The sequence below is a fragment of the Podarcis erhardii genome (assembly GCF_964252035.2).
Source record: "Podarcis erhardii genome assembly, chromosome: 6".
Classification (NCBI taxonomy): Eukaryota; Metazoa; Chordata; class Lepidosauria; order Squamata; family Lacertidae; genus Podarcis; species Podarcis erhardii.
This window is the reverse complement of record NC_138510.1, coordinates 49,009,589-49,035,593: the sequence shown is the minus strand read 5'-3', so window position 1 is coordinate 49,035,593 and position 26,005 is coordinate 49,009,589. Positions and strand designations below refer to the sequence as shown.

Here is a 26,005-nt window from a genome sequence, read left to right as displayed (position 1 = left end):
ATCCAATTTTATGACAATGTGTGATAATTCCAAAATGCAATATAATGTGCCCTAACTTACCAGGTTTACTAGGCTGCTTATATACAAAGGGATTATGGTACAATTTTGGGCTAAAGTAACATCTTTTATTTTATATTGTTCTGTAGAGATTAGCTATTTTATATTGTTCTGAGAGATTAGCTATTAACTAAGAAACCTGTGTCAGGCCAATTATGTATACCAGGGATTAAGCGAGTTTTTCTCTCTTAGGGAAAAAACACCTTGACACTTCAAGCTAGGATGTCAAAGCACGGGTGATTTTGTTAAGAAGTAGCTTTTCTAAAATGTCATCAAACAGAATAAAAGAAGTTGCAAAGATAACACATAACATTAAAAAAAAATGCAAAATGAATTCTAGTGAATGTTGGTGTATTCAGCTGACCTTTATAAATCCTTCCACACAAGTTTATAATGTTTCTGAAACATTTTTTAAAAATGTGTTGTGATTTGTACTTGTGATGAAATATGCATGACAGCAACCCAACATGCCAAAATAAACCCAGTTAAAATCATAAACTTGTGTTAGCTCAGCTGTGTACCCCCAAATATGTGAATTTGTCCTTATTGGGATGTGATGGTTACCTGGCTTTTAGACAGTGTGCGTGCTGGCGGTTGTTCTCAGACTATTGTTGCTAACAGGTTTCTCTCTTTCCAGGTTATTCTTGTATTGACCACATTTCAGATACCTCTGGTAATCATGAGTTTTGGACAGTCTAAGCTCTACAGAAGGTGAGAGCATTGTGTTGTGAATGTCTATGAACTGAAATGCACATTGTAATGAAGCCAAGAGCTTGCTGCCGATTCTTATATATGAGGATTTGTGAGCAGCCTCACATTGCCTATGTACAGTGGTTAGGGACAGAGCTTCTAAACTAGTGATAGGTCACCCTCTTTACAAAGCCAGTGATGAATAGCAGGTTGAATAAGTGGGCAGTGTTGCATCCTGAGGTCTACCCTGTCTTGGGAGAGTCAAACTTTCTGACATGTAAAGAGGCACAAGCTGACCAAAAGCCCAGCAGCAATCATTGAGGGATTTGCTGGTTTAATAATAAGTCATATACTAAGTGGTGTATTCTTTGTCAGAGGCAGTTACCTCTGCCTTTTAAACAATGGATATGCTACTTTATTATCTAGCTTGCCTTAAGGGACTGTAAGTAAGCCATCCCCCTTCTGCCTGCCTGTTGGAAATCCTACAGGAGTAAGCTCCTTACTGACTGCTGCTACTGGTGTCAAGAAGCTTGAGAGGGTTTGAAAAGCTCACCTCTCTTATCTTTCCCCATGCTTCCTGCTGGGATAGAGCTTGTGTGAACCACAGTCCAAACTGCACTTTCTTTAGGTGTGGTTCCTTGCCAGACAGAAGCCAGACAGATCTTTCCTTCCTTGTTTCTTTGGTGCGGCTGAGCTTCTCTTTTTTAGCGGCTGGAGAAAATCAGTTGCACCACAGACAGCAAGTCTTAGGAGCAATTCCCTTTGGCTAGGAGTAGCATCTGCTAAGAGTGGTGTGCAGTGGTGGCACCCTTTTTCCCAGGCGCATTGGGAAAGGTAAAGGGCAGCTGAGAAGTTCAGGCACTCACCAAATTTTGCTGCCCATTTTGACAGCTGGAATAGGCTTACAAGTGACCCTGCTTAAAAGTGGCTCACATATGCAAAGTGTGACAAATTTAAAATGCTGAGAAAGAGAACTGGGAAAGACTCTAGCCTTTGTTATTAGTTTACAAAAAGTTTAGGCACTCTTTGCCATGTGCAGTTCTCTAACTCGAGGCTTCTGAAAGTGTAGGGATAGCATGGCTGGGTAGAGTTAGTCTTGCAAGAGGCCAAGACTTCTTATGGGAGTCTTGGCTGGTTACATGTGGAACTCGTAGGGTTAGTTTGTACATTACGGCTACTATATAGAGCAAGGAGCTTCACAATGAACAAGTCCCTCCCTTGGAATATTTACCTGGCCCTGCCTTTGTTTTCTTGTGGATGCCAGGCGAAGTCCATCCTGCCCTCTTGGGTGTTCCCCAGCACATGGTTACTTTCACTAGTGTTTCCTCCCTTTAGACTGAATGCTCTTTTGTGGATTTTTAGTAACTGGCTGTCGATAAACAAGCAACTTTCTCTGCTGAGGGGCTTCCCTTTAATAAATGATCACCCTTGCACCTCCATTGATTCCCTGGCTTTGAAGCTGGAAGTGCTTTACGTCACTACCTCAGACGCGTTCCTGTTTAACTCTCTTACAAGTTGCCAGAGAGCTGTAAGCATGGGCAGTTAGCCCTGGGGAGATGGTTTACAAGCCAAAGTTCAAGGAGGAAGTGCAGGTGTCCATTTTGAGGAGTTGTATTAAAACATTCAATATAAAGTGAGTAGGAAAAGTAATAGGTTACTTTAAAATACACAGCATAAGCAGCAATGTTCTAGCTAATTAAAGACTGAGTACCTTTTTCCAGCTTCAGCTAGTACACTAGGTATGGCTGTTCTGGGACAGGGATAGCTTGGCCACAGTGGTGCATGATTTGGTAACCTCTGGATTGCACTATTGCAGTGCACTGCATGTGGCCCTACCCCAGAGGTTGGTTTGGAAATTGCAGCTAGTGCAGCCCAGCTTTTGGGCAGAACAGCTCTGCATCAGCATATTACAACAGTGCTGAAAGCCCTGTCCTAGCCACCAGTACATTTTTCAGCTAGGTACAAGATACTGTTTTTTAGTGTACATAGCCTTAAATGGCCTAGTACCAGGTTACTTTAAGAACTGCCTTGTACACCAGCCAGATCACTGTGATCATCTGAAGAAGCTGTCCTGCCTGTTTCACAGGTATCCTGTATTAGTTTTTACATTCAGATGTTCAGATGTTGCTACTATGGTAGGGTTGCCATACATCTGGAATATCCAAGACATACCTGGAACACTGCAGGCAGAAGCAGGGTCCAGGCAGAAAATCCGGGGTATGGCAACCCATATCAGCATTGTTGTTTTTGCGATTTTCCCGAAGCTCAACAATTTTTGTGCCTAGATTTTTACTTTATGAAATATGGCAAGCCCACAGTATGGTACTATGGTCCTGGTGTTTGGGTGAAAAATTCTTTAAAAATCTCAACAACTTTGCGAGTGTCAGAAACTTTCCTACAAACACAGGCTCACCACATTATTGAAACAAAGATTACGAGGGCTGTTAAGTGACCTCCACAGGGTGACCATAAAATGGTTTGGTTCCTTCTATCATTTTTTTGGTGTGTTCTATTGTTTTAAGAGGCCTCCAGACACAAATGGCTGCATCTGCAAAACTATCCTGTACTGAGGAGCTTTTACACTTAAAATGTCTTTTTTTTTTTTTTGCACTGTAGTGAAGACTATGGGAAAACTTTTGTAGACATTACGGATCTCATTAACAACACTTTCATTCGGACAGAATTTGGAATGGCCATTGGACCAGAAAATTCGGGGAAGGTAGGATGTGGGCTTTGTTCCTATTTCTCCAGCTGCTTAACAAGTTTACAGTGTTGCACAATATAGCCTAGTTGTCCATATCATATCATATCATATCATATCATATCATATCATATCATATCATATCATATCATATCTATGGAATACAGATTTCTGCCACAAAATCTCTACCTACCTACCTATCCACCCTACTCTCCACTGACTTGCTATATGAACTTGAGAAATAGCATCCTGCTTGATGCTTCCTGGTTGCATGTTGAAGCCATTACCTGCTTTTTCCAGTTTACCTGATTGTAGATTAAATCAAACTGTTACAGTACCTACGCAATCACACAGTGTTCTAGGAATGGCTGTATGATTTTCACAAAGTCTCGTCCTCAGAGCAGCTCAGTTTCCTTGGCAGAACATTCTGTAGTTTGCTGTACAAAGTTTGATCCTAAAGCAGGTTGCATAAGACATATTTCTAATAGTCAAATGATTGGTGGTGGTTTATAGGGTTTCTACTACTTTTTCTGGACTCGTTAGTTTGCTGCCGAAACAGAAATAATGTTTACACCAACATTATTGGTTTTATTCAGGTCATCACTGTTTCCTTTGGTCTTTATGGGTTTGGTTTATTCCCACATGACTTCCAGATGGATGTGAGAAAAAATGTTACATCCTTTTAGATTGTATTAAAAAAATTAATGGAGTTCAGCTAAGCACTCATATCCTAGTGAAGCAGTCGCTTTGCACTAATTTGCACAGCAAATTTGCACAAGAAGCTTAAGCACAAGAAACACTAAGGGTTAGTGAGGAATTCTGTTCTCCCACACAGCTGGGATTTTTATTCTGGTTTCTGCCAACTTCAAAACTGCAGTGTTTCAAATAGCTTCAGGTGACTTCTTTATTTGTGATAAACTAGAAGCACAGATATGTTGAGAAGGGACACTGATCTTTATTTTTCTGACTAGGTGATACTGACGGGGGACAGACCTAGACCATACCATACAGGAAGAATATTTCGATCATCTGATTTTGCTAAGAACTTCCAGTTGACAGATATTCCTTTCCATCCTTCAACTCAAATAATTTATCACCCTCAGAATTCTGATCTGTTGTTGGCCCTCAGTATTGAGGTAAGGATTTGGGAAGAATAGAGCTGTTGGTTCACTTATTCACTGGTAATTTAGGCACTGAATCTAGGCTCCAAGAAGCCATTTAGGGCTCCTCCAGACATCCTTTTTATTATGCATTCATGATGATTTGGACTTACGATGGTATTGGTGCTGTTATTCCTAATCCCACTTTCAATACTGTTTAAACCTGAAAAAGTTCTAGAGTGGGTACACTGCTTCATTTTCAGCTTATCCCATAATGTCCTGTTGAAATCCTTGTAACCTTTTATACCACAAATGTTTTGCTTTAGTTTTTGTCCTGCTTTTATGATACTGTAGTGCAAGAGTACTGCTCCAAACAGCAATAATGGTGTAATACTGGGGAAGCATTGCAGAACAACTAATAAAGTGGAATGATGGATGGCCCAGTATCAATCCACCACAATTATTGCATCAGTGACATGTTGCAGAATTCACCCACAAAAAAGCTCCAGTCTGGAGAGGCTCTTAATGTATATTTGAGTGGATGGGCAGGAGGGCTTGGCTCTTGTGTGACCCCTTGTGGTAATAATTGGCAGCGTCATAGTTTCTGTTTCATCAATACAGCAGTTGTACGGTTATACTTACTGCTTTGCCCTAAGTGCTGTGTTACATAATGAAAGTGTGGGGTATATTTTAAATGAAACTCATTGCATTGGCTGCATGAAGCTCTTTTCTAACAGGACTATGAGATTCTGTATATAGGTGAATCAAGCTTATTTAAGAGATACAGTCTGACTCAGTGGCAGAACTGAAGTACGGAAGCCTCAGCTGGTCAAGAAACTGTGTCCAGACTGTTACTGCCTTCTGTTGTGTTTCTGGCCCCAATTCAAAGTGTTGATAATGAACTTTAAAGTCCTAAATGATTTGACACTAGGATGTTTAAAAGATTGTCCTCTCCCAGATGAGCTTTCCTGTCCTTAAAATCTTTTATGGAGGTTCTCTTCCATGTCTCACCAACATCTGAGTTGTTCTTGGCTGTACACAACTGAGCCTTCTCTGTGGGCTCACCAACACTTCAGTTACTCTCTCAATGGGAGTCACATCTTGACCCTTCTCTGATGGTGTTCCACTGCTGTGCAAAGATGTATTTTCCGGCAAAAAATTGGTCTACCAAATTGCTAATCTTATTCTCTGTGATATGTTAGATATGTTTTCTCTGCTGCCTCTTTTCTCTGCCTTACTGATTATTTTGCATTTTATTTTTTAATATGTTGGTTGGATTGTAAACCACCTTGAGCATTTTCAATGGAAATCTGGGCTAAAATATTTTTTAATGAATATTTTTAGCTCAGACTTGAAAATGCTAAGTAGATGATGAATAATCCTTTCTTAATGTTTTCAGGGCAGCCTGTGGGTATCTAAGACCTTTGGTGAGAAATGGAAAGAAATACACAAAGATGTTTGCCTGGCCAAATGGTGAGCAGCTGAAAAACAAACATGTTCCCCAGGGAGAGTTAGTAGTTTAATGTTCTCTTGATTACACTAGAGCTGGCTGCTTGCAAAAACAGAAAGATAACTCTCTTTGGGATGAAATTCTCTTGGTCCCTAATAGCCCTTCTTGTGGTCATGTTTGTATTGTGTGCTTTATTTTGGAAAAGTTGCTGTAATGCCTTCTGCATACACTGATGTTTGCAGTACTTGAACACTTTGCATATGCAGGAAGAGCTCTATATAAAGGGGCAACTTGGTAGCTGTGTGTTAAATTTTCCAGCTTTGGATCATTTTCACCTTCAGGGTACCAGGGCTGTTTGGAGAGTAGATCCAATAGCTTGGCAGTAGAGCACCTGCCTTCTGTATAGAAGGTCCCAGATTTCATCCCTGACTTTTCCAGTTAAGTGGCTCTCTGTTGCCAGTTGTTGAATTAGCTAGCTTCTTTGCTCTCGGGATTTTGTTCTCAGTGTTCTTCCCCTTGACTTTTTCCAGGGGCTCTGGCATGACCATTTTCTTCACCACATTCCTGAATGGCTCTTGTAGTAAGTATTCCCAAGTACAACAAGTAATAACGATACATGTTAGTTTTTAACAACTCGCCTGTGGACAGTCCATTTCTGAAGATGGCTTCAAGTGCTGGTTCTCACCCTTTTTAAGCAGTTTGGGAACACAATGTGTAACGGACACCTTCTCTCACTGAGCATGCTTAAATAACACAGTCTTCACCAGAGGCCCTAATCTAAGCTGGATGGCTTTAATCAGTTATTTTTACTGATTCTTCTGATGGTGTTGCTCAAATTTTGGGTTATGTTGGGTTATGTTGAGTTTTATTTTGTATTTTGATACTGTGCTTTATTATTATTATGAGCCATCCTTGGAGTTCTGCTAAACCGAAGAGCAGCATACCTATGTGTTAAACAAGATCAGCACTATGCAGGCTAGCCAGCACCTCAAATGGACCTAGCATGGCCCTGCTTTAAAGAATAAGGCCTTTGAAGCTGTTTTTTTTTCATTTGCTCTACAGCACTTTCACACATTACTCACATGAAAAGGGCACCACATGTTGAAGCAGTTGCAGAGTCCAGCCCCTAAGGCCTACCCCCTGCATGTTTGACCACAGATGCCTGCAAAAGACTAGCCTATGTGTCAGAGCTGCCTCTAGGTCCCAGCTCACAGAGGACCAACGCCAGGCTGATGTTATGTACAAAAGTCTTTATTGCAGTTTAATTTCCATTTCAAAGCCAGAGCGTGCAGCCCTACGTCTAGACTCTAGATCGGCGAAGTCCCGTCTGAGTCTCCGCCCCTTCCACACCAGTTTAAGATCCTAGCCCTGCTCCACCTCCTGCGCTGCTCTCTTCTCCTCTGGGTCCTCCTGCCCTCTGGGGCATTGCCCTTTCTGGACTCTTCCGACGCTGAGTCGCTTAGCTCCTCCCCCTGCCTCCGGCGTGCTTTAGGACCCGGTTCCCAATCCTCACTCTCTGCTGTCCCGCGCTCCTGTACATTTGAACTTGCTTCTCGCGCCAACCCAGTGACCTTTCTCCTAACCGTTACACTACTTCTATCACTGCTTCCCTCTTCCGTGACACTGGCCGGATCTGACCTCCCTTCTGTTGTCCGACTCTCCGAGGGAGGCGTGGTAGACTCTGCCTTGTCTCCTCTCCCTGGTGGGGAAAGCACTGGCCCCGATGCCTGGGACTCTTCTCCCCCACTCTGCTCTGGTGGGGAAGCTGGTCCTGATTTCCAACTACTGCTCTGGGAGTCCCTGCTGCCCCCTTGCTCCTGGGGCGTTCCCCTTGGGACCCCCCTGCCCCTGGCCACTGGCGCTCCCTTCTGTGAATCTTCCGATTCGCTGGAGAGGCTCATGGAATCCCTCGGACCACTGTCCCCTCCTACGCTCCCTTCGGATTCCTCCCCCTCGCTCTCCATCTCCCATCTTCCCTGTGCCTCAGCTCCTGAGCCCCTGACACTATGCAATTAGATTATTTTTTTTTTGGCTGCAAGTTTCCAGGCTCATTGACATTTCAGGGACATTGGGGGGGGGGGGTTAGGGATGGGAAACTACAGGCTTATGGGGCAGTGGTGTGGCCTTGCAACCCCTTCAATGGATGAAATCTCTTTGCTGTGTGTATTTCCTGAAGAGGGCTTCTCTATCTCTCTAATTGGGACAATGTTCATATACTTCCTCTTTCACAAGAAGCTGATCTTGGGTTACTTGAGCTGAAAAGGACCAAAGACTTTGGGAAGACATTCAAGACTATAGGAAGCAAAATCTACTCCTTTGGTCTTGGAGGACGCTTCCTCTTTGCATCTGTGATGACAGAAAAGGTAGGAAATTCACTGTTCTCTTTTTCTATTTCCATAGGCCCCAGGAGTTTAGTTTACAGTGGGTCCCACCCCTCTATAATAGAAAGCAAAGGAACCAGTGTTTGAAAAATGTTGATGTATATTAGTTCATTTTTAATGCAAGTGGCTTTTTCTAGTCTGAGGGCCATTATCATCCTTGGCCAACCCTCCAGCTGTAGAAGTGGCCAGAAGTGGCTGACTGATCAGGCATCCAGGCCAAGGTTTAGCACCACTGATTTTTCAGTTTAATCAGCCCTGTCAGCAGAAACCCTGTGCAAGAACTTCTACTTGCGCAACGGAGCTTCCCTCCCTCAACTCCTGTGCCCCCCAAAATTTGCTTGGTGGGATGTCAGGATAAACCCTCAAACAGTGCAGAAATGGCAACCTGGAATGCCTGTACAGATGGAACGACTGGAAGAGCTTGATGTTAAATTCCACTCAGTGATTTCACTCCTTAATAAAGATAACAGTTCACTATGCAGTGAGGAAGTGCCCCTACAGTTCCCATCCCAATATATAGTATCAGGTCAATAAATAAGCGAGTTATTGAAGGGGATTACTTATTTAGTATACTATCAAGACTATGTAGTGTGAATTTCTGGTATCCGTCAGGAATAACCTCCTGTATAAACACCAATAGTATGTAGGATGTGGTAGTAATTCAAGAACACTATCATTGCCTTCACTAGGGCAATACAAGACGAATCCATGTGTCATTGGATCATGGAGAAACCTGGAACATGGCACAACTTCCTTCAGTTGGACAAGAGCAGTTTTACTCTATCTTGGCAGCTAATGATGACATGGTATTCATGCATGTAGATGAGCCTGGAGGTGAGAGAAGGGAGTTTGGTGTGGTGTATACTTAAAAATCGTAAAAAGTTCTGAATTTCAACATGCATTTGATGTGGGTTGCAAAACTTCGTATAGTTCATGAAGAGAACCAGCTCTTAAAATGTGAAGATGAACTGTGTAGCATATAGGCACCTAAGGTTAATCCTTGAAATAACATATATGCACTCATAATGATAAAGCATTTGAATCATACACTTGGTGAAGAGATTGCCAGATCATCCCTTAGGGAAGGACAGTTGTAGTTGCGTCCACACACTTGAGACCCCGCTGTTCTCACTTTTGTTCTGTCAAGAACCCTGTGGCCCTGTTCATTTGTTTCATATAGTCCCTATTTATTTCCTAATCCAGTTTATTGTAATAGTTTTAGGCAGCTTTGAAATTGGCATAAGCATAGGCCTACCAGCTTTCTAGACCTGGTAATCTAAAATTAATGGTGATGTTGATAATACTGAGATGAGAGCCCCGTTCCTTAGGGACTCTCTGGAAGACCCTCACCCCCTGCAACCTATTGTTTTTCTTGCAGATACTGGGTATGGGACAATTTACACCTCTGATGACCAAGGCATCATATATTCAAAGTCCCTAGAAAGGCATCTCTATACCACCACAGGGGGAGAGACGGATTTCACCAATGTGACCTCCTTGCGAGGCATCTACATCACTAGTGTGCTCTCAGAGGGTAAGTACTCAATTTCTGCATGGCGTCATGGGGACTGATGGATTCTAGATTGGCTGTAATTGAAGATTGAGGTATCTGTTAGGAAAGTAGCTGAAACTTTTCAGTGAGATGGAATTGAGGCATTTCTGGGAGATCCATTTGGGAGATCCATAATGCTTATGTTTGCTAATTTGTTTGAAATAGCTTGTTTTGAAGCTAGGTTTTCTCATAGGTGTTTTGACTAAAGGAAACAATCATGTTACTGTCTTAGTTTGTCGAGGACAAGTTCACTTGTCTTGCAGTACTGGTCTCTTCAGCTTTTACGAAGTTAATAGGAATAGTCAACATTGATCTGTTCCTGTGCTTACTATGTCTGTAAAGCAGGGATGGGGGACCTGTGCCTCTTCATATAGCCAGTTCTTATCATTCCCAGCAAGCATGGTCAAGAGACCAAGAGACAGGAATGATGGGAGTTGTAGTCCAGCAACATCTGGAGAGCCACAGGTTTCCCATGCATACCAGAGAGTTACTTAGTTTCAGCCCAGGTTGAATCTCTTTAGACAGTCTGAGTGAAGTAAGGAAGCCAAACTCATATGTTAAACTGTGTTGTAAGGTTGACAGTTCCTATAGATGGGAATCAGGAGTGTCTTATTTGAAGCAGAAAGATGACACATCTGCACAGGGGCTGGAGCTTTAATATCAAGCTGTGAATACTGGAAAGGTTGTCCCTGAAATAATGGCTGATGGCCTGACATTGAACTCAGCCGGTGTGCTGCAGGAGCCAACCCAATGAGTCTCAACAGCACAGTGTGGGACTAGGTTTGCAGTCTTACTCAATTTTCAAAGAGTTTGGTTCTCTTTTGCAAGATGTCTTGTCTTTTTGAATGCTTGGAATGTTGCTTTATGGCATGGGAGTAAAAGAAAGCATTCATTTTTTTAATTATAGCAGGTGGCATTCAACCTTTGCATCCCATTAGTGAAAGCATTTCCACTTGTGCCACAGGGCTCTCCCCCCCCCACCTTCAGCACTTACTCCACACCCTCCCGAAATATGATCTAGAGGGTTGGGGAAACCCATGGAACAGATTTAGGGAGCGTATGGGAGGAGGAGAGGGGGATAATGTTCCATTTCACAATAAAACCCTTGCACCGATGGAATGTGAGACTTAGCACTGCATTGGGTTTTACTCAGAGAGTAAGTATGTTGTATAGAATTTATTGCATAAATACTGACATTTTCTCCTCTCAATCAGATAATTCCATTCAATCGGTGATTACCTTTGATCAAGGAGGGGAGTGGGTGCACTTGAGGAAACCTGAAAATGCCAAATGTGACTCAACTGCCAAAAATAAGGAAAAGGTTTGTATGTTTATATATTGGATGTAGGATAATATTGTCAGGCCAAGTTATAGTTCTAAGTTACTTGTTTGGAAGTTGGTTCTACTGAAAACTATGCTTTCTAGTAAATTGAGTGTATGACTCAAGTGCAAGATTAGGGTGTGGTGGTACAGGGTGTGCAAAATCATAGTTAGAGACCAAATTTATAGGTCTTGAAATAGCATTAAACGTATTAAAGTTGCTGTAGCCTTTGTAAATATTCATTAGGAAATTGGCTTACCAATAGTTGTATTATCTCATGCTGTGTGGTTAGAGCATCTAACTTACAATAAAGATAAAAATAAAGCATATTTTTAGGGATGTTTTGCAAGAGGAGTGGAATGCTCAACAAACTTTCTTCAGTGAGCTGGGCCCAAACTATGCAACAAAAAACAGTTTGTAATTCAGCCTGATTTAAAACAACAACAACAGAAGGGAACAGGATTACGTGTGGAAGAAGCTGCCTTGGTCAATGTGCTATTCAAAACACAGTGTGTCAGCTAATAAAGCTTGGAAGCTTGGGTTCAGTTTGCCTTGGATTTGCACCAGTAAAGGTTCTCCTTTGTGGCAATTCTGTTGAAATTCAAGGTTTTTTTTGTTGTTTTGCTTTTAATAAGACCAAATATGTTAATGCTTCACCACCATTTTGCCTCCTTTTCTTATTGGGGTTGTCTTACATTTACAGTGCAGCCTTCACATCCATGCATCTTACAGCATCTCCCAGAAGCTGAATGTACCAATGGCTCCTCTGTCTGAGCCCAATGCTGTTGGAATTGTCATTGCTCACGGTAATGAATTATCCTTATGCACGTATAATACGATGTAAGATAATTGGCAAAGGATGAGGCTTTACTTGGGATTGTCTACTGGTTTCTGTATTTTACAGATCTGTTTTTTTCCTTCTTCCGCCAGTAAGGGTGGGTGAACTTAGGAATGAATACAAGTGGTGGACATTCATGAGAGAACTGTAGTGTACTCATACCCATTGTATTGGCAATGGCCTTGTGTTGCAGGAAGTGTTGGGGATGCCATTTCAATAATAAACCCAGATGTTTACATTTCGGATGATGGTGGCTACACCTGGGCACGGATGCTTGAAGGACCCCATCACTATGCCATCCTGGATTCTGGGGGCATCATTGTGGCTGTTGAGCAAACGGATCATCCTATCAATGTGATTAAGTATGCAGGAACTTAATTTTGTTAATACTTCTATGGTGGGAGGACATGAGAAGTTCAGTGCCCACTTCCTCACTGTTACGTCACTTGGAACTATCCCTATAGAACAGTGTTACTCAAACTTGGGGGCCCAGCTGTTTGTTGGACTACAACTCCCACCATCCCTAGCTAGTAGGACCAGTGGCCAGGGATGCTGGGAAGTTCAACAACAGCTAGGGACCCAAATCTATGAAACACTGCTGTAGAATGATGTAAAGGAAGAAACTGGGTTCTCTCAATTTAGAACGTTTGAAAGGAATGAGGCTATCCTAACCACGAAGCTGTTGCTTGAGAGGAGTGATTTCAGAAGAACCACTAATTTCTATCCCTATTGACAAGCTCTCGTCCAGAACAGGCAGACATAAATATGTTTGGAATTCCAGCTAGGATAAAAGCAACAGACAGAAGAAGTCCCAGCGCACTTCTCCATTGCAAATCACCTTTTCCTGGCACTCATTTGCAAAGAAGTCAGTCATATAATTGTAGACTTGGAAGGCACACCAAAGGTCATCTAGTCCAACCCCATACAATGCAGGAATTATAGTTAAAGCATCTCTGACAGATGACCCTCCAGCCTCTGTTTCAAAACCTCCAGTGAAGGAGAGTCCACCACTTTCCGAGGGAATCATAGCTCTTAACAGCAGGCATTTCTTCCTAAAGTTTAGTCAGAATCTCCTTTCTTGTAATTTGAATCCATTAGTTCAGGTCCCAAGGCCCTCTGAAGTAGGAGAAAAAAAGCTTGTTCCCTCTTCCATGTGACCGCCCTTCAGATATTCAAACATGGCTATCATGCCACCCTCTCAGTCTCCTCTTTTCCAAGTTAAACACACCCAACTCCCTAAACCATACCTCATAAGATTTGGTTTCCAGCCCCTTGATCATCTTGGTCTCCCTCTGAACACATTCCAGCTTGTCAATATCCTCCTTAAATTGTGGTGCCCAGAAACGGACACAGTACAGCGGAACCCAAGGTTCTGATATACAAAGTGGCAAGTAAGCATGTAGTTTAGTCTAATATTCCTGTCACCTGTCTTGCATCCCCAGTATTTGAGAGTGGCTGCCTTAAGCTTCATTAGGATTTCTGTCAGTCTAAATTAACCACAGTGATAATGCCAAACCTCCATTCCTAATCTTATCTGTTTCAGGTTCTCCACAGACGAAGGGCAGTGCTGGCACAACTATGTTTTCAGTAAGGATCCTATGATGTTTACTGGCCTGGCATCAGAACCAGGAGCAAAATCGATGAATGTTAGCATCTGGGGATTTACAGAGAGCTTCCTGTCTCGTCAGTGGATCTCGTATACTATTGACTTTAATGATCTTCTCAACAGGGAGTGTGAGTAATCTCTTCCTTTATAACAAATAAGACTGTTAGCCAGCTGCCTGTCTTCAAATTGTCTTGACTGTATCTGTGAATTTTAAAAATGTGATGCAACTAGAGCAGGGGTCAGCAATCTTTTTCAGCAGGGGGCCAGTCCACTGTCCCTCAGACCTTGTGGGGGCCCAGACTATATTTTGGGGGGGAAATTAACGAATTCCTATGCCCCACAAATAACCCAGAGATGCATCTAAATAAAAGCACACATTCTACTCATGTAAAAACACACTGATTCCCGGACGTCCGCAGGCCGGATTTAGAAGGTGATTGGGCTGGATCCGGTCCCTGCAGCTCCCCTTAATTCCAGAGAGTACCTGCCCCAGTTCTGTGGCTGATTGCACCATAGAATTCTACAGAAAAGCCCACAGAATTTTAGTAGTTTTTGGCTATCTCAGGAATCTGGTCATTATTCCCTCCTTAGGTATGGAAAAGGACTACACAAAGTGGTTGGCTCACTCCAGCAATCCCAATGACCCTGCAGATGGCTGCATATTGGGCTACAAGGAGGAATACCTGCGCCTTCGCAAGTCATCTTTCTGTCAGAATGGCCGAGACTACGTTGTGACCAAGCAACCATCTGTTTGCACTTGCACATTAGGTGACTTCCTCTGGTATGTTTGGAGAGTTCCTCCCATAATCTATTCCCATGGCTGTGTTTTTTTCTGTTCTGAAATGGCCTGGGGAGTGACCATACTCCCACCCTGCCACCTTTGAGCTTCACTGAAATATTAAATCAGACTCTGCAGTTCATTTTCTGAAATAGTGAGATGGGGAAACTGTGGCCCTCCACATGTTGGGCTGCAGCTCTAATTAGCCCAGCCAGCATGATTAGTGGGATCTGCAGCCTAGCAACATCTAGAGGGCCACAGGTTCCCCATTCCTGACATATGTAGAATTGTGGTTTTTATGACTCTATGAGGTTTTTCAAGGAGGCAGTCAAGTGATTAAACATTGATTAAATATGGTGAAACCTGGGGGTTCTCAGAAGAAATGCCACATTTTGCAATCCAGATTCCATTATCAGTATAACAAGATGTGCAGGTTAATGTTGGTCTATTTTCTGTGGCTGAAGGAGCATGCAAGATTTTAAGCAGGCAGATCTTTCACAAACAGATGTCATGCAGATGCACATACCTACGCCATTTATTTGAGACAAAAGTGGCAGAAATCCTCTTCACTAAAAGAAATCATGCAAACTCACTGTTTGTTCAGATCCAAGATGTGGCTTTGGCAGGATCTGAAGTTCTCGGACAGGAACTGGGGTGTTGGGAGAGGGGCAGCATTAGGGACAATAAACATATCCTACACTTGGGCTGTGTACACACCATACATTTAAAGCACATGACTTCCCCCTGAGAATCCTGGTGACTGTGATTTACCCTTCACAGAGCTGCAGTTTCCAGCACCCATAACAAGCTACAACTCCCAGGATTCTTTAGGGGAAGTCATGTCCTTTAAATGTATGGTGTGCACACAGCTTTAGACCATGAGAAGTTCCTACTGAGACTTCCTGTGGTTCAGGGTCTTAAGCAGATGCTGCTTGCTTGTTTATTGTTTTCCTTGTAGTCTCAGGCTGGGAACTTGATCATGAAAATAAGCTGCATGTCAATGGCTTCTCATTTAAGCCGCTAGGTTTTGCAGTAAATAGTCACGTCTGATGTTCAGCTTTGCTTGTGTGTGCTGCTTTAAAAAGTCCCTCACAATAACTACTGTGGGGAGCATTCAGCTGTGGAAAAATGAGCAACGAAAAGAGTGGAGTGTAATTTAAGAAGATGGAAAATAGTTCAGACACTAGGGAGCAGAACTGTGTTGCTGGTAGCTTGTTCTACTGGACTCTAGCATGTACTGGCTCATTCTGATGACCTGTTTAACTGAGCATTCATCCTGATTTGTTTGCACAGATATAATGCTGCACAACATCAGCATCTCACACTTTCCAGTGCATTTCCCCATCCCTTTTGTTACCAGAAAAATCCCAGGGTGTTTTGGCAGGGTGGGTGGGGATTGTAAGCAGGTTTATTGTGCAAGAGTGCCAAATTCACTTTAACTGCACAAACTGAATTTGCTGGTATACGATTAATTCATACCTGAAAATAACGAGACTGAACATGGCCTTTGCATCCCTTAAACTTGCAGAGCCATAGTCCAGAGTACACAAATTACTGCAATAAATGTGTGTCTTGAACAGTGCTGGACTTAAACCTGAATGGCTTCTTTTTTAAAACCACTCAAGAGGGCGGTGCATGTGTGAACTGAGCATGCCTTCAAAAAGAGCAAGGTGGGAATAAGCAGATATTTCCACTACCGCCACCTTATGAGATGGCTAGAGCATCTTGCTTTTCTCTTGAAATGTTGTATAAACAAAAGCACCACACTCACAGCAACATGGACCTCATTTTGGTTTCCAGCTTGGCAGGACTTCCTGGAACACCCAAGCTTTAAGAAGCTGTTTTTAAAAGCTGAAATTTTGTGCACACTTGCAGCCATGGAAATCTTTTTGTATGCTGGCTTACATCCCAGCAGTACTTCCTGGTATACCCATATGGCTGCTGACATCACATAGTTATGTGGGTGTTCCAGGATGTTTTGTTGAAATGGAAGCTGGTGTAAGTTCTGAACTACTTCAAGTGAGCTCAGTGAGGAAAAAGAGGGTTCCTTAGCCACCTCATATGGTTGAATAAGACAAGCAATGCACACACACACAAATTTCTACAAATGTAGCAGTGATGAAAGGTGCAGAAAGCAGCTCCCCAGTTTGCAAAGGGGCAAATGACCTTGCAAAATTGGAGGACAAGTTTTAGCCTAGCACTGGTTTTTGAGTGCTGGGGAAATGGAGAGATCAATCTGGATTTCTCACAATAGATTTTGAGGCTGTACAAAACCAGTAACAACATTGATGTCAATCTGGTTGTGGGGTTGTTTTAGAGGGCCCTAGAAGGAATCAGTACCCAATATCTCTATCATCTTCTCCCACCTGCTGCTGCTTTTTGAATATTTAAAAAACATTTTCATTCACAGCCAGTTTATCAAGCAGCACTGAAATAGGTTTCTGTTCTAATTTTTCAGTTTGCATGGGTTCATTGTTGACACTGAATCTGCTTTCCATTCAGGGCCACATTCATTGCCATGGATACGTGTGCTGCATATTAGCAAATTAGATTGCTAATGCTTGGTAGGAAATAATTCAGGGTTGGCGAACCTGTAGCCTGCCATTTTTGGTGACCCACAACCTTCTTTTTTTCTTCTGGCACCTCTTTTTATTTTTTTTGAAAAGCTCCACATCTCCCTCTGGTGCAGTGCCTTTGTTAGGAGCTCCTATAGGAAGGAAACAGAAAAGTCTTCTAAAGCCTTTTCCCTTTCTTCTAATGTCTTCTAGCATGGGAACCATTTATTCCTATGGTGCAGTGTCATTCAGAGTTAAGATCTTGAAGACATTTTTCTTTTCCTTGCTATTACAGCTCTAGGGTAGGAGGAAAGCCCCCAAGCTAGCAGTGGGAAGAAAAAACACAGGGAATTCTCCCCTCTGCAGCACCAACTTAATCAGCATTTGTCTTCTTGTTTGTTTGGGGTGTGTGTGTTGGCTATACCCACTTCAACCACACTCACTGCTGGCATGTGGCTCTTGGCAGTATGGCTAACCCTCAATGCATCTATTAGGCTGAAATGTATTTGCCACCCCTGAAGAAACTGGATGCTTCATCATAGGGTAGTTTCTCCTCCTGAATGTTCTGTCATTATAATGGGCCAGTGATACAACTAGGCATGTGAAGTATTATCACAAAATTCCCGAATAACCATTAAAAATGTATAATTCTAGTTTGAGCAACCACATACTAGGTCTTTTAGTTGCAGCAATAATGAGGTGATGCATGAGTTGATACTAATACTGTGTGTGGGTTGTTAATGTCTGTCCTCCTACTCTTGGGATTTGTGATGCAGTGATTTTGGCTACTACCGTCCAGAAAACCATTCCAAGTGTGTGGAGCAGCCAGAGCTGAAGGGGCATGACCTAGAATTTTGTCTATATGGGAAGCGAGAGCGGCTAAAGACCAGCGGGTAATTTTCTATGATTATAATAGATGGAGGAGATGGCTTGGTCCTGTGTGTACTTGTTTTTATAAAACAGATATATATAGTCTACTGGGAAGAGGACTATATTCTGATGCCATGCAAATACGCTGTAAAATTATTCTCTTCCTCTCTCTGAACACGCTGTGTTTCTGGAACAGTAAGAATCTCCCTTAGAATCAAAATATGCCCCTTGCTGTTGTGACCATGGCACTATATCTCCCAGTAGAAGATGTAGTATAGCCATCTGTAATACATTTAAGGTGATTCATTCTGTATTCTGTATTGGGTGGGGAGATAGTTCTCAAGATAGAACTATCTTGGCTTGTAAATTCTGTGGACCAGAAGCAGCTGAAATAATTTAGCATGCCATGTTTGCATTTATTGTTTGAGAATTCTGGACTTTCATGTCATGTGACTTCCATGTTTTCTTGGAGGCCACTGCAGCCCTATAGACCTCACATGCATACCCCTCTAGGTGCTCAGCCCTGAAAGAATCATGGCTTTGGGGAATGTCGGACAGGTGATTTGAGGATACCCAGCCTAGCAATGGTGAAACCATGTTCTCGACTTCCCACTGATGCTTGGAAATGAAGGGGTTAGTTAATTTAGGTGGCTTGGAGAGCTGTCACTAATAAAAGAAGCTTCACAATAATAGATTATTGAGACTCTTGTTGAATTTCAGATATCGGAAGATCCCAGGAGACAAATGTGTTGGTGGGGAAAATCCCATTCGTGAAGAGACTGATCTGAAGAAAAAATGCACTAGCAACTACTTGAACTCAAGCCAGCTGGTGAGTTTTTAAAAATGCAGAAAGAACTGTAGTGGGGCAAAGTGATAGAGGAAGGGTGGGCAACCTTTTTCTCCGTTCAAGGGCCATATTTCCTTGGGTTATTCTGTGTGAGGCCACATGCTGGCAGGGGAAAGCCACTGGTGAGTGGAATCACCCCTTTTTTCTCTCTGAACCCCCTTCTCTTTTTCCTCCCCAGTGTGCTAGAGTGACAGATCATTCTTGTCAGAGGCCTGCAGTGATGGCATGCAGGGGATCAATTGAAATTGGGCTGGGGGCTGCATATAGTTCAAAGGCTGCTGGCTGCCTATATATGAGAGGGAGAAAGAGAGTAATCTAACCAAAGTAAAAAGAGTGCTTGAAAAACAGCCCATTTGTAGTTAATATTTGAGAAGCAGTTTTTCTTAAAATGCTTTGCCAATATTAACCTTGACTCTGTTCAAGCAGTAAAATGAATGAGCTTTCCAAATTGGCTGCTGAAGCTGCGGTTTGGCATTCTGAACCAAGTAGTCAAATTTCACCGTTTCCAAAATCAGCTGTTTCATTCTCTCTCCCCAAATCTTTATAATCCTCCTGTGATCCATGCAGGGCAAGAGAGTAAGTTCTTGAGGTATGGAGAATAAGCTAGGAGAATCATTATAGAAATGACTTGGTAATTGAAGTAATCTAATAATTTGTCATAAAATCTTGATGCATCTCTCTCTTTTCTTTCTACAGTCTACTTCCTCCAACTCCACTCCAGTCATCCTGGCTGTAATAGGCTTGATGCTTATGACTGCTGTAGCTGGAGTAGTCATCATTAAAAAATACGTTTGTGGAGGAAGGTGAGCCTTGGGAAGGGATTGGCAAGATCATTCTTACTTTTAACTATCATTCACTTATTTTTATGCTGCCTTTCAGTGCCAGAGACTCTCCCACCACAGAATTAAGAGCATGAAACCAATTCAAAACAGGAAAACAGTAGCCATGTAACATAACACATACATAAAACAGCAGGAGTTGTAACTATAAAATCACCAACCTTATTCAGTTAAAAGCAGATTGGGATAGTGAAATCAGTAAGGCCCATTTAAAACAAGCCAGAGAGGCTTCTGTGGGAAGGAGTTCCACAGGGACAGGGCCATCCTGAAAGGTGCTCTTATGTTTGTCGACCTGATAGATCTTAGTGGTAGATCTTTGTGGCTGGTCTTGGAGCCCAAACAGAAGTGTAAGCAATTGTTCAAATTACCAGATCCCAAATGCTTTAGGACTTTAAAACTAACAACGAGTGCTTTAGATTGGACCTGAAAATACATTGGCAACCACTGTAGTTAGATAAGGCTTTATATCAGACTACAGCTGTTTATGGGGGCCAAGCAGTCTGCACCAGTTGGCACTTCTAAATTGTCTTTAAAAGCAGATCCACATACAGCACATTATAACCCAATCTGATGTAACCAGGGCATGAATTACCATAGTCAGATCCACTTTCTTCACAAAGGAATGCCACTGACAAATTGACCACAGCCCATAAGGAGTGCCTGACAACTGATGTCATGGGTACCTCCATAAACTGCTCTGAGTCCAGGAGAACCCCCAAACTGCAAACATGATCATGGCAACCCTGGTCACAACATTCCTAGATCAGCAGGCTTGCCTGCCCACAGTACCTCTGTCTTGCCTGATTTGAGCTTCCCATAGACATCTAGTTGGCTACTGTGAGAAGAGGATGCTGAACTAGACTCTTATATTCTTGCCTTCATCCCTCATCCATCCCAATACCTGTTCCACAACTTTGCTAGGAGAGATAAAACTACATGCCAGCTGCATGCCTATGACACTTTAGCCCAAAATGACAGATGGATTCATGTAGCATTGTTGCACTGCCAGTTTTTTTAAAAAATCCTATATAGCTTCTAAAGTTACCCAATGTTTATTGGCTTAGACCAGATAAAACAGCCAGAGAAAAGGTGTCTCAGCAGCAACCCATATAAAGTTTTTCCAAAAGTCTCTGGATGTTATATTCACTTCTGTTCGAAGAATGTTGATGCTACTGCCATAGGGCCAAGTTCATTTCATGTGTGTTTGTCATGCCCCCTAGGTTTCTGGTTCACCGATACTCTGTCCTGCAGCAGCATGCGGAAGCTAATGGCTTTGATGGAGTTGACACACCAGATGCCAATAAAACGGGCTACCATGATGATTCTGATGAGGCAAGTGATTGTAACTGATGTGTATGTGTGCACACCATGCATCTTTCTGAGCAGTACATGTTGGGTTAGAAAGATAAATTTGAACCCCAAGCATGTGATTTTGGCTTATGTCACTTTGAAAAAGAAACAGCTGTATATCTCTGGGGGGCTAAGTGGGTTGTATTCGCCACAGCAAAACCGCAAAGAATCATGATCATCAAATGTTAACAAGAAGTATTATCTTCCCCTCTTTTCTTCCCAGGACCTTCTGGAATAGTGATATTGCAGATCTAACTAGAATTGGATTCACATGGATTTAGATGCTGCTACAGAAGGGCACGAATGCAGACGGTTCATTTTACTTCTAATTTGAATGCCTTTTCCGGGATTCTGTGTTCCTACTGCTTCCATCAAACTGTCTAAAACCAAGAAGGCTGCAAGAACTGCTTTGGGTGGGTGGGTGTAGAAGGGGGAGATACTGCAGCTCTGAATAAGAAAGAAGGGAAACCTTTTTTTTAAAAAAAAATGTAACTTTGTTTTAATCAGATTTCTTTTTCCAACTCTTAAAGGAAAACTAAATAGGAATGTGAAAGCAACATTTCGTTAAATATTAGCATTACTAGGTACAACATACCTTGCTACTAGGAGAAGGCTCCAAATCCCTGGGTGGGGGACATGTTCCACTCCAACACTGTGATGACACTGCTTTGAAGCTGTTGCAGTGGGAGCAGCACTTCTCCTGGCAAGCAGGGCAATGAGATGCTATGGCAGGGACTGAGAAAGCTAACCAGCATCCCGGGGCTGTGTGCCAAAACAGGGTTGCTTTTCGTTTTCACTGAAATGTAATCAACTGGGCAGATGTGTGCTGTGCAAAGCAGAGATTATTCCAAGGCTAGAAGCAACTCTGTGGCTCTCCGATTCCAAGGAACTAAACTGTGAAATCGGCATGTGTGTTGCCATAAATCTAAAAAGCAAAAGCATGGGGGTGGGGGTAAATTTATCAACTGTAAGACTAAGTATACAGATATTCCAGAAATATGACTTGTTTAGAATGTTATGAAGGAACAGAAATTGTTTGCTTTAAATCAGGTTCTTGAAGGAAAGTTTTGTTGCGCTACCAGCAGCAGCATGATGTATTGTTTCTAATTTTCATTATATTTTTAGATTATACGTAGATCAGTGGTTGCTACACATGCACCGCTTTGCTACTATGTTTTTCTGACTTCTGCTCAGCAGCACAGTTTGACTGTTATGTGCCATGTGGAATCATAACTATTTCTCAATATTTTTTGGGTTCACAGAGGGTATTGTGAATTGAACCTGGAGAAGGTAGTAAGTTAAGTTTCTTGAACTCAGTAGCTAAAAGTTGGCCTGTTGGGATGTGAATTGGCGACGGAGGCATCCCACTCCAGTAGCTATTATAGTAAGAACCAAGGGATTCTTACTATAGGGAATCCATAGAAACACAAAGTATTGAGCCAGTGCGTGGCATAGGTAATATTCGGCTTCTGTTGCTTTGAAGGGACTGAGATGCTTGGAGAGACATGTTTGAACTTGAAAGACCTTCATAACATTCAGTAATGTATTTTCTTGAATTTTGGTCCCCAGTGGTACTTTTTACACTTATCTTAGGACTGTGTTCTATTCCAGCATAGGTGAGTGATTAGTCACAATTTGTCCACACTTCCTGCTGCATTTCCCCAGGGAAAACCACTCTTTTGTGCTTGATCGCAACAAATGGCAATTCGGGTTGGGTTGCAATTTGTTAAGATCTATTGCTAAAGAGCAGTTTTCCCTGGAGGAAAGCAGCAGGACAAGAGGAAGTGTGGATAAGCCCCTAGACAAAATATGATTCCCCACTCACCTGTGTTGGGAGCGTGGCAGGGTCTGAATACCTTCCACATACCACCTGTACCCTTAATCTTGCTATGAACGCCTATACTGGAACTTGCCCCACTCTGCTTTTATTCCCCAAGTGTTCCTGCTGGTGAGGCAGCACTACCAGGAAGGTCTCACTGGAGGTTTCAGGCTGAGGCTGCCTTTGCTCCCTTGTGGTGCTAGGGCATGCATCCAGACACGAGGAGCCCTGGGACACATAGCATATTTTCCCCAGGGTCTCTGGTGTGTGTGAGATGCTTAAGGACCACCTTCCCCTTACCCAGCCCCAGTACTTCCCTAAGATTATCAGAGGAAAACTTGCTGGTAATGCTGCAACCTGCTGAGTGTCATCCAGCGACAGTCTGGAAGTGGTCCTTCTCCATAGTGGCATCTACCCTCTGAATGCCACACTCCGCAATTTTTCAGGAGGCACTGACTGTTGGGTATTTCCACCATTAATCAGTTTAACTTGCCTTTCTTCAAAGAAGCAGGATTTGTTAGATATTCAGTGGCTATCAATTATGCCCTAGTGGTTAGGACATGTTGCTAAAGTCACAGAGCTTTTCACCCCTCTTTTTGGCAATAATGAGAGTCAGAAACATGAAATAAAGTGTCTGTCCTGGATTTGTTTTTCCCACAGTTACTTTGGCTTTACTGTGCTTTTTTATTGGGCCCTTACTTCCTCCCTTACATCACTGCATCATTTGATTATATCTCAGGGTGTTATTGTCTTCCTTGGTATAAAATTATTTTGTCCCTTGCAGAAGGTACCAACAAGGAACACATGGCAAGGAGGAACATTTGTCCCTGGAAGACACTTGTAGCTTATTCCACTTCTTGTTTATTCTCACTCCATTTAAACCTGGTACAGAAGCACATGTAAATAAGAGTGCTGTTTACAGTCAATATTAAACTCACAGTAACTCAACCAGGAACTGAAGGGGGCTCAATAACCTTGTGTCTGACAGCTGCTCCAAAACCCCTGCTCTTAACATATTTGAACTTCTTGTGTACATCTGTTCTGTGCAGAGCCAGGTTCAAATCGCTTTACTATTCATGTGATGTGGCTGAAACTCTTTTAAGTGCTGGGCTGGGATTGTGATGGAAAGCCTGTAATGTAGCTGGTGACGACCTTTTCCATTTCACTGAGAACATAATCTGACTAGTTACTCTTGCTATTATATGTCCTATTTTCTATGTTTATTAAAGCATCTCTGGAAGGGTGGTTAGGTAAGGGAGTTCATTACTGGGCATGACCTGTTCCATTGCTCCATTTCTGTTGATTCCTCTCTCATAAGACACTCTACATTGTGGCACATTGGCTTATAAAGTGAGAGCATTCAAGGAACTAGAAACCTCAATAAACTAACCAGGTCCTTGTTACTGTCACACATTTGCTGCCGTACACAACAGTAGCCTTGTCCTCCATAGTGTTGAGTATGTAGGTAACACTTCATCTTCGTCACTGCTCTAAGGGTGCTGCCTAAGTGACAAAGCAGTCCTGGAAATGTTGCCATTGCATGAGCTTTGAAGTATCATTGTCTCCCTGATGTGTCTGTAAGGCAGACCAGACCAGACCATGTGCATAATGGCTGTAAAATATAACATAACAAAAAGCCATAGCTAACACACTCCTCTACACACAATTTCTTAAGATGTACAGTCTGAGGCAAGGTGCAGAAGAAAAATAAAGGAGCCATGTATAGAGTTTGTAAATAAGCCTGGCTATATTATAAATTTGTACTGGTATTTTTCTGTATATTTGCAATATTTGGGTTAGAAATAAAGACAAAAATTGGGCTTTTATGTGGTCTGCCTTTACTCTTGTGAGTGTGAAACCTTGCTGAAACCCGATCATAAGGAGCAATGTACATCATTTAGCCATTTTTTCAGGGCTGCTGCTCAGCACTGAGCAACTTAAGAGCCTGCTGGATCAGGCCAATGGCTCATCAAATCCAAAGTGGCCAACAAGATGACTCTGGAAAACTCTCAAGCAGAACTGGAATAATTTCTAGCAACATTTTCAAAAGAATTTCTCCCTCTGACTGCAGGCAGAGCACAACCATCATGACTTGTAGCCACTGATAGCCTTAACCTCTATGAGTTTTTCTGACTCTTTTAAAGACTTTCGCTACCTCCTGTGGGAGTGAGTTCCATAGGTTAATCTTATCCTGAGATAAACATAAGAAGTAAAGGTGTAGTTTTGTCTCTAGGACTGGCCTGTTCATGTGGCAGACTAAAGCAGCTGCCTTGGGTGGCAGAATCCAAGGAGCGGCACTGCTGTGGGCATCCTACCCTCCCCCAAAGAAGCGGCTGCGGTGGGTTCTGGCAAGATCTCGAAGGAGCACTGCAGGTACCCCACCTACCCACCGCTGCTACTGCAGAATTGAGATGTGGCGGGTTTGGGGTTCCAGTGAGAGCTCACAAACAGCCCTGTGAAATCTTGCCGGAACATGTAAGTCACTGTGCAACCCCAGTAAGCAAGGCTGCAATGGGGTTGCGTGTGCAGGCTGGTCCTTCCCCTTTTCGTCTCCGACAATAAAATGGGATAGGCAACCCCTGTCTGTCTATGGTTTCTAGCACTGCCTTTCCTGCCCTGGATATGGATGGGAAAAGAAGAGGCAACAAGAAGACTGTCTTGCCATCTTATGCCTGGCTGTCCTTCACTTGCACAGCTACCCTGTTGGAGATATTGCAGTTCTCTTTCCCATGTGAACAGCCTGCAGTGTTTCATCTGCATTACAATTTCCCAGATAGTTCTAGAGGTTGGAAGGTGTGTGTGTTTGACCATTCAGCCCAGGGTATATCTCTAGGGTGTGCTTTTGAACCTTGCAGAGTTTCATTTTCCCTTACTCTACAACCTGTTTTAGTAAGATGATCTACCGTGAAATTATTTCCTTGGACGTAAAGTAAAAGCTGCTGCTGACCATTTCAGTGGCAAAGCTTTGGAATCTGTAGACTCTTCCACAATAAGGGCTGGCAACATCGGCTCAAAGCTTGGCTCCATGTTTTCCTACACAGAAAGGAGGGCTAAGAAATGACTGGTACTTTCTCTCCCCCTGCCCCAGACACCCACTTCTCACACCCAGCACAGGCACCTGTGAATTCCTGGCATCAGATGGCATGCCCTTCATTTACTTCAAGACCCTAACCTATTTCTGCAGTAGCACAGCAGTTGCTTGTATGTCCTGTGCTAAGAATGTGTTTGCTGGTATACAGAGTCTTAAGATA

At 42.7% G+C, this 26,005-nt stretch overlaps 1 protein-coding gene across 3 annotated transcripts in view; it reads left to right on the top strand.

Moving 5' to 3' along the window:
• Positions 1-26,005, top strand: part of SORT1 (sortilin 1) — a 103,962-nt gene that overhangs the window by 25,744 nt on the left and 52,213 nt on the right. The window contains exons 3-20 of one of the 3 annotated variants that reach the window (XR_014157637.1): positions 695-768; positions 3,364-3,466; positions 4,420-4,584; positions 5,948-6,021; positions 6,529-6,578; positions 8,234-8,361; positions 9,069-9,213; positions 9,758-9,913; positions 11,146-11,252; positions 11,956-12,058; positions 12,284-12,452; positions 13,634-13,824; positions 14,288-14,477; positions 17,806-17,922; positions 18,620-18,728; positions 19,443-19,549; positions 20,806-20,917; positions 21,159-21,281. Coding sequence is in view for 1 of the 3 variants with exons in the window: in XM_081866395.1 (XP_081722521.1) it covers positions 695-768; positions 3,364-3,466; positions 4,420-4,584; positions 5,948-6,021; positions 6,529-6,578; positions 8,231-8,361; positions 9,069-9,213; positions 9,758-9,913; positions 11,146-11,252; positions 11,956-12,058; positions 12,284-12,452; positions 13,634-13,824; positions 14,288-14,477; positions 17,806-17,922; positions 18,620-18,728; positions 19,443-19,549; positions 20,806-20,917; positions 21,159-21,173 (2,118 nt within the window). In the remaining 2 variants the exon portion in view is untranslated. Of the gene's footprint in view, positions 1-694; positions 769-3,363; positions 3,467-4,419; positions 4,585-5,947; positions 6,022-6,528; positions 6,579-8,230; positions 8,362-9,068; positions 9,214-9,757; positions 9,914-11,145; positions 11,253-11,955; positions 12,059-12,283; positions 12,453-13,633; positions 13,825-14,287; positions 14,478-17,805; positions 17,923-18,619; positions 18,729-19,442; positions 19,550-20,805; positions 20,918-21,158; positions 24,581-26,005 lie in introns of those variants that run through there. The other 2 variants (XR_014157638.1, XM_081866395.1) reach the window with 2 other exon arrangements.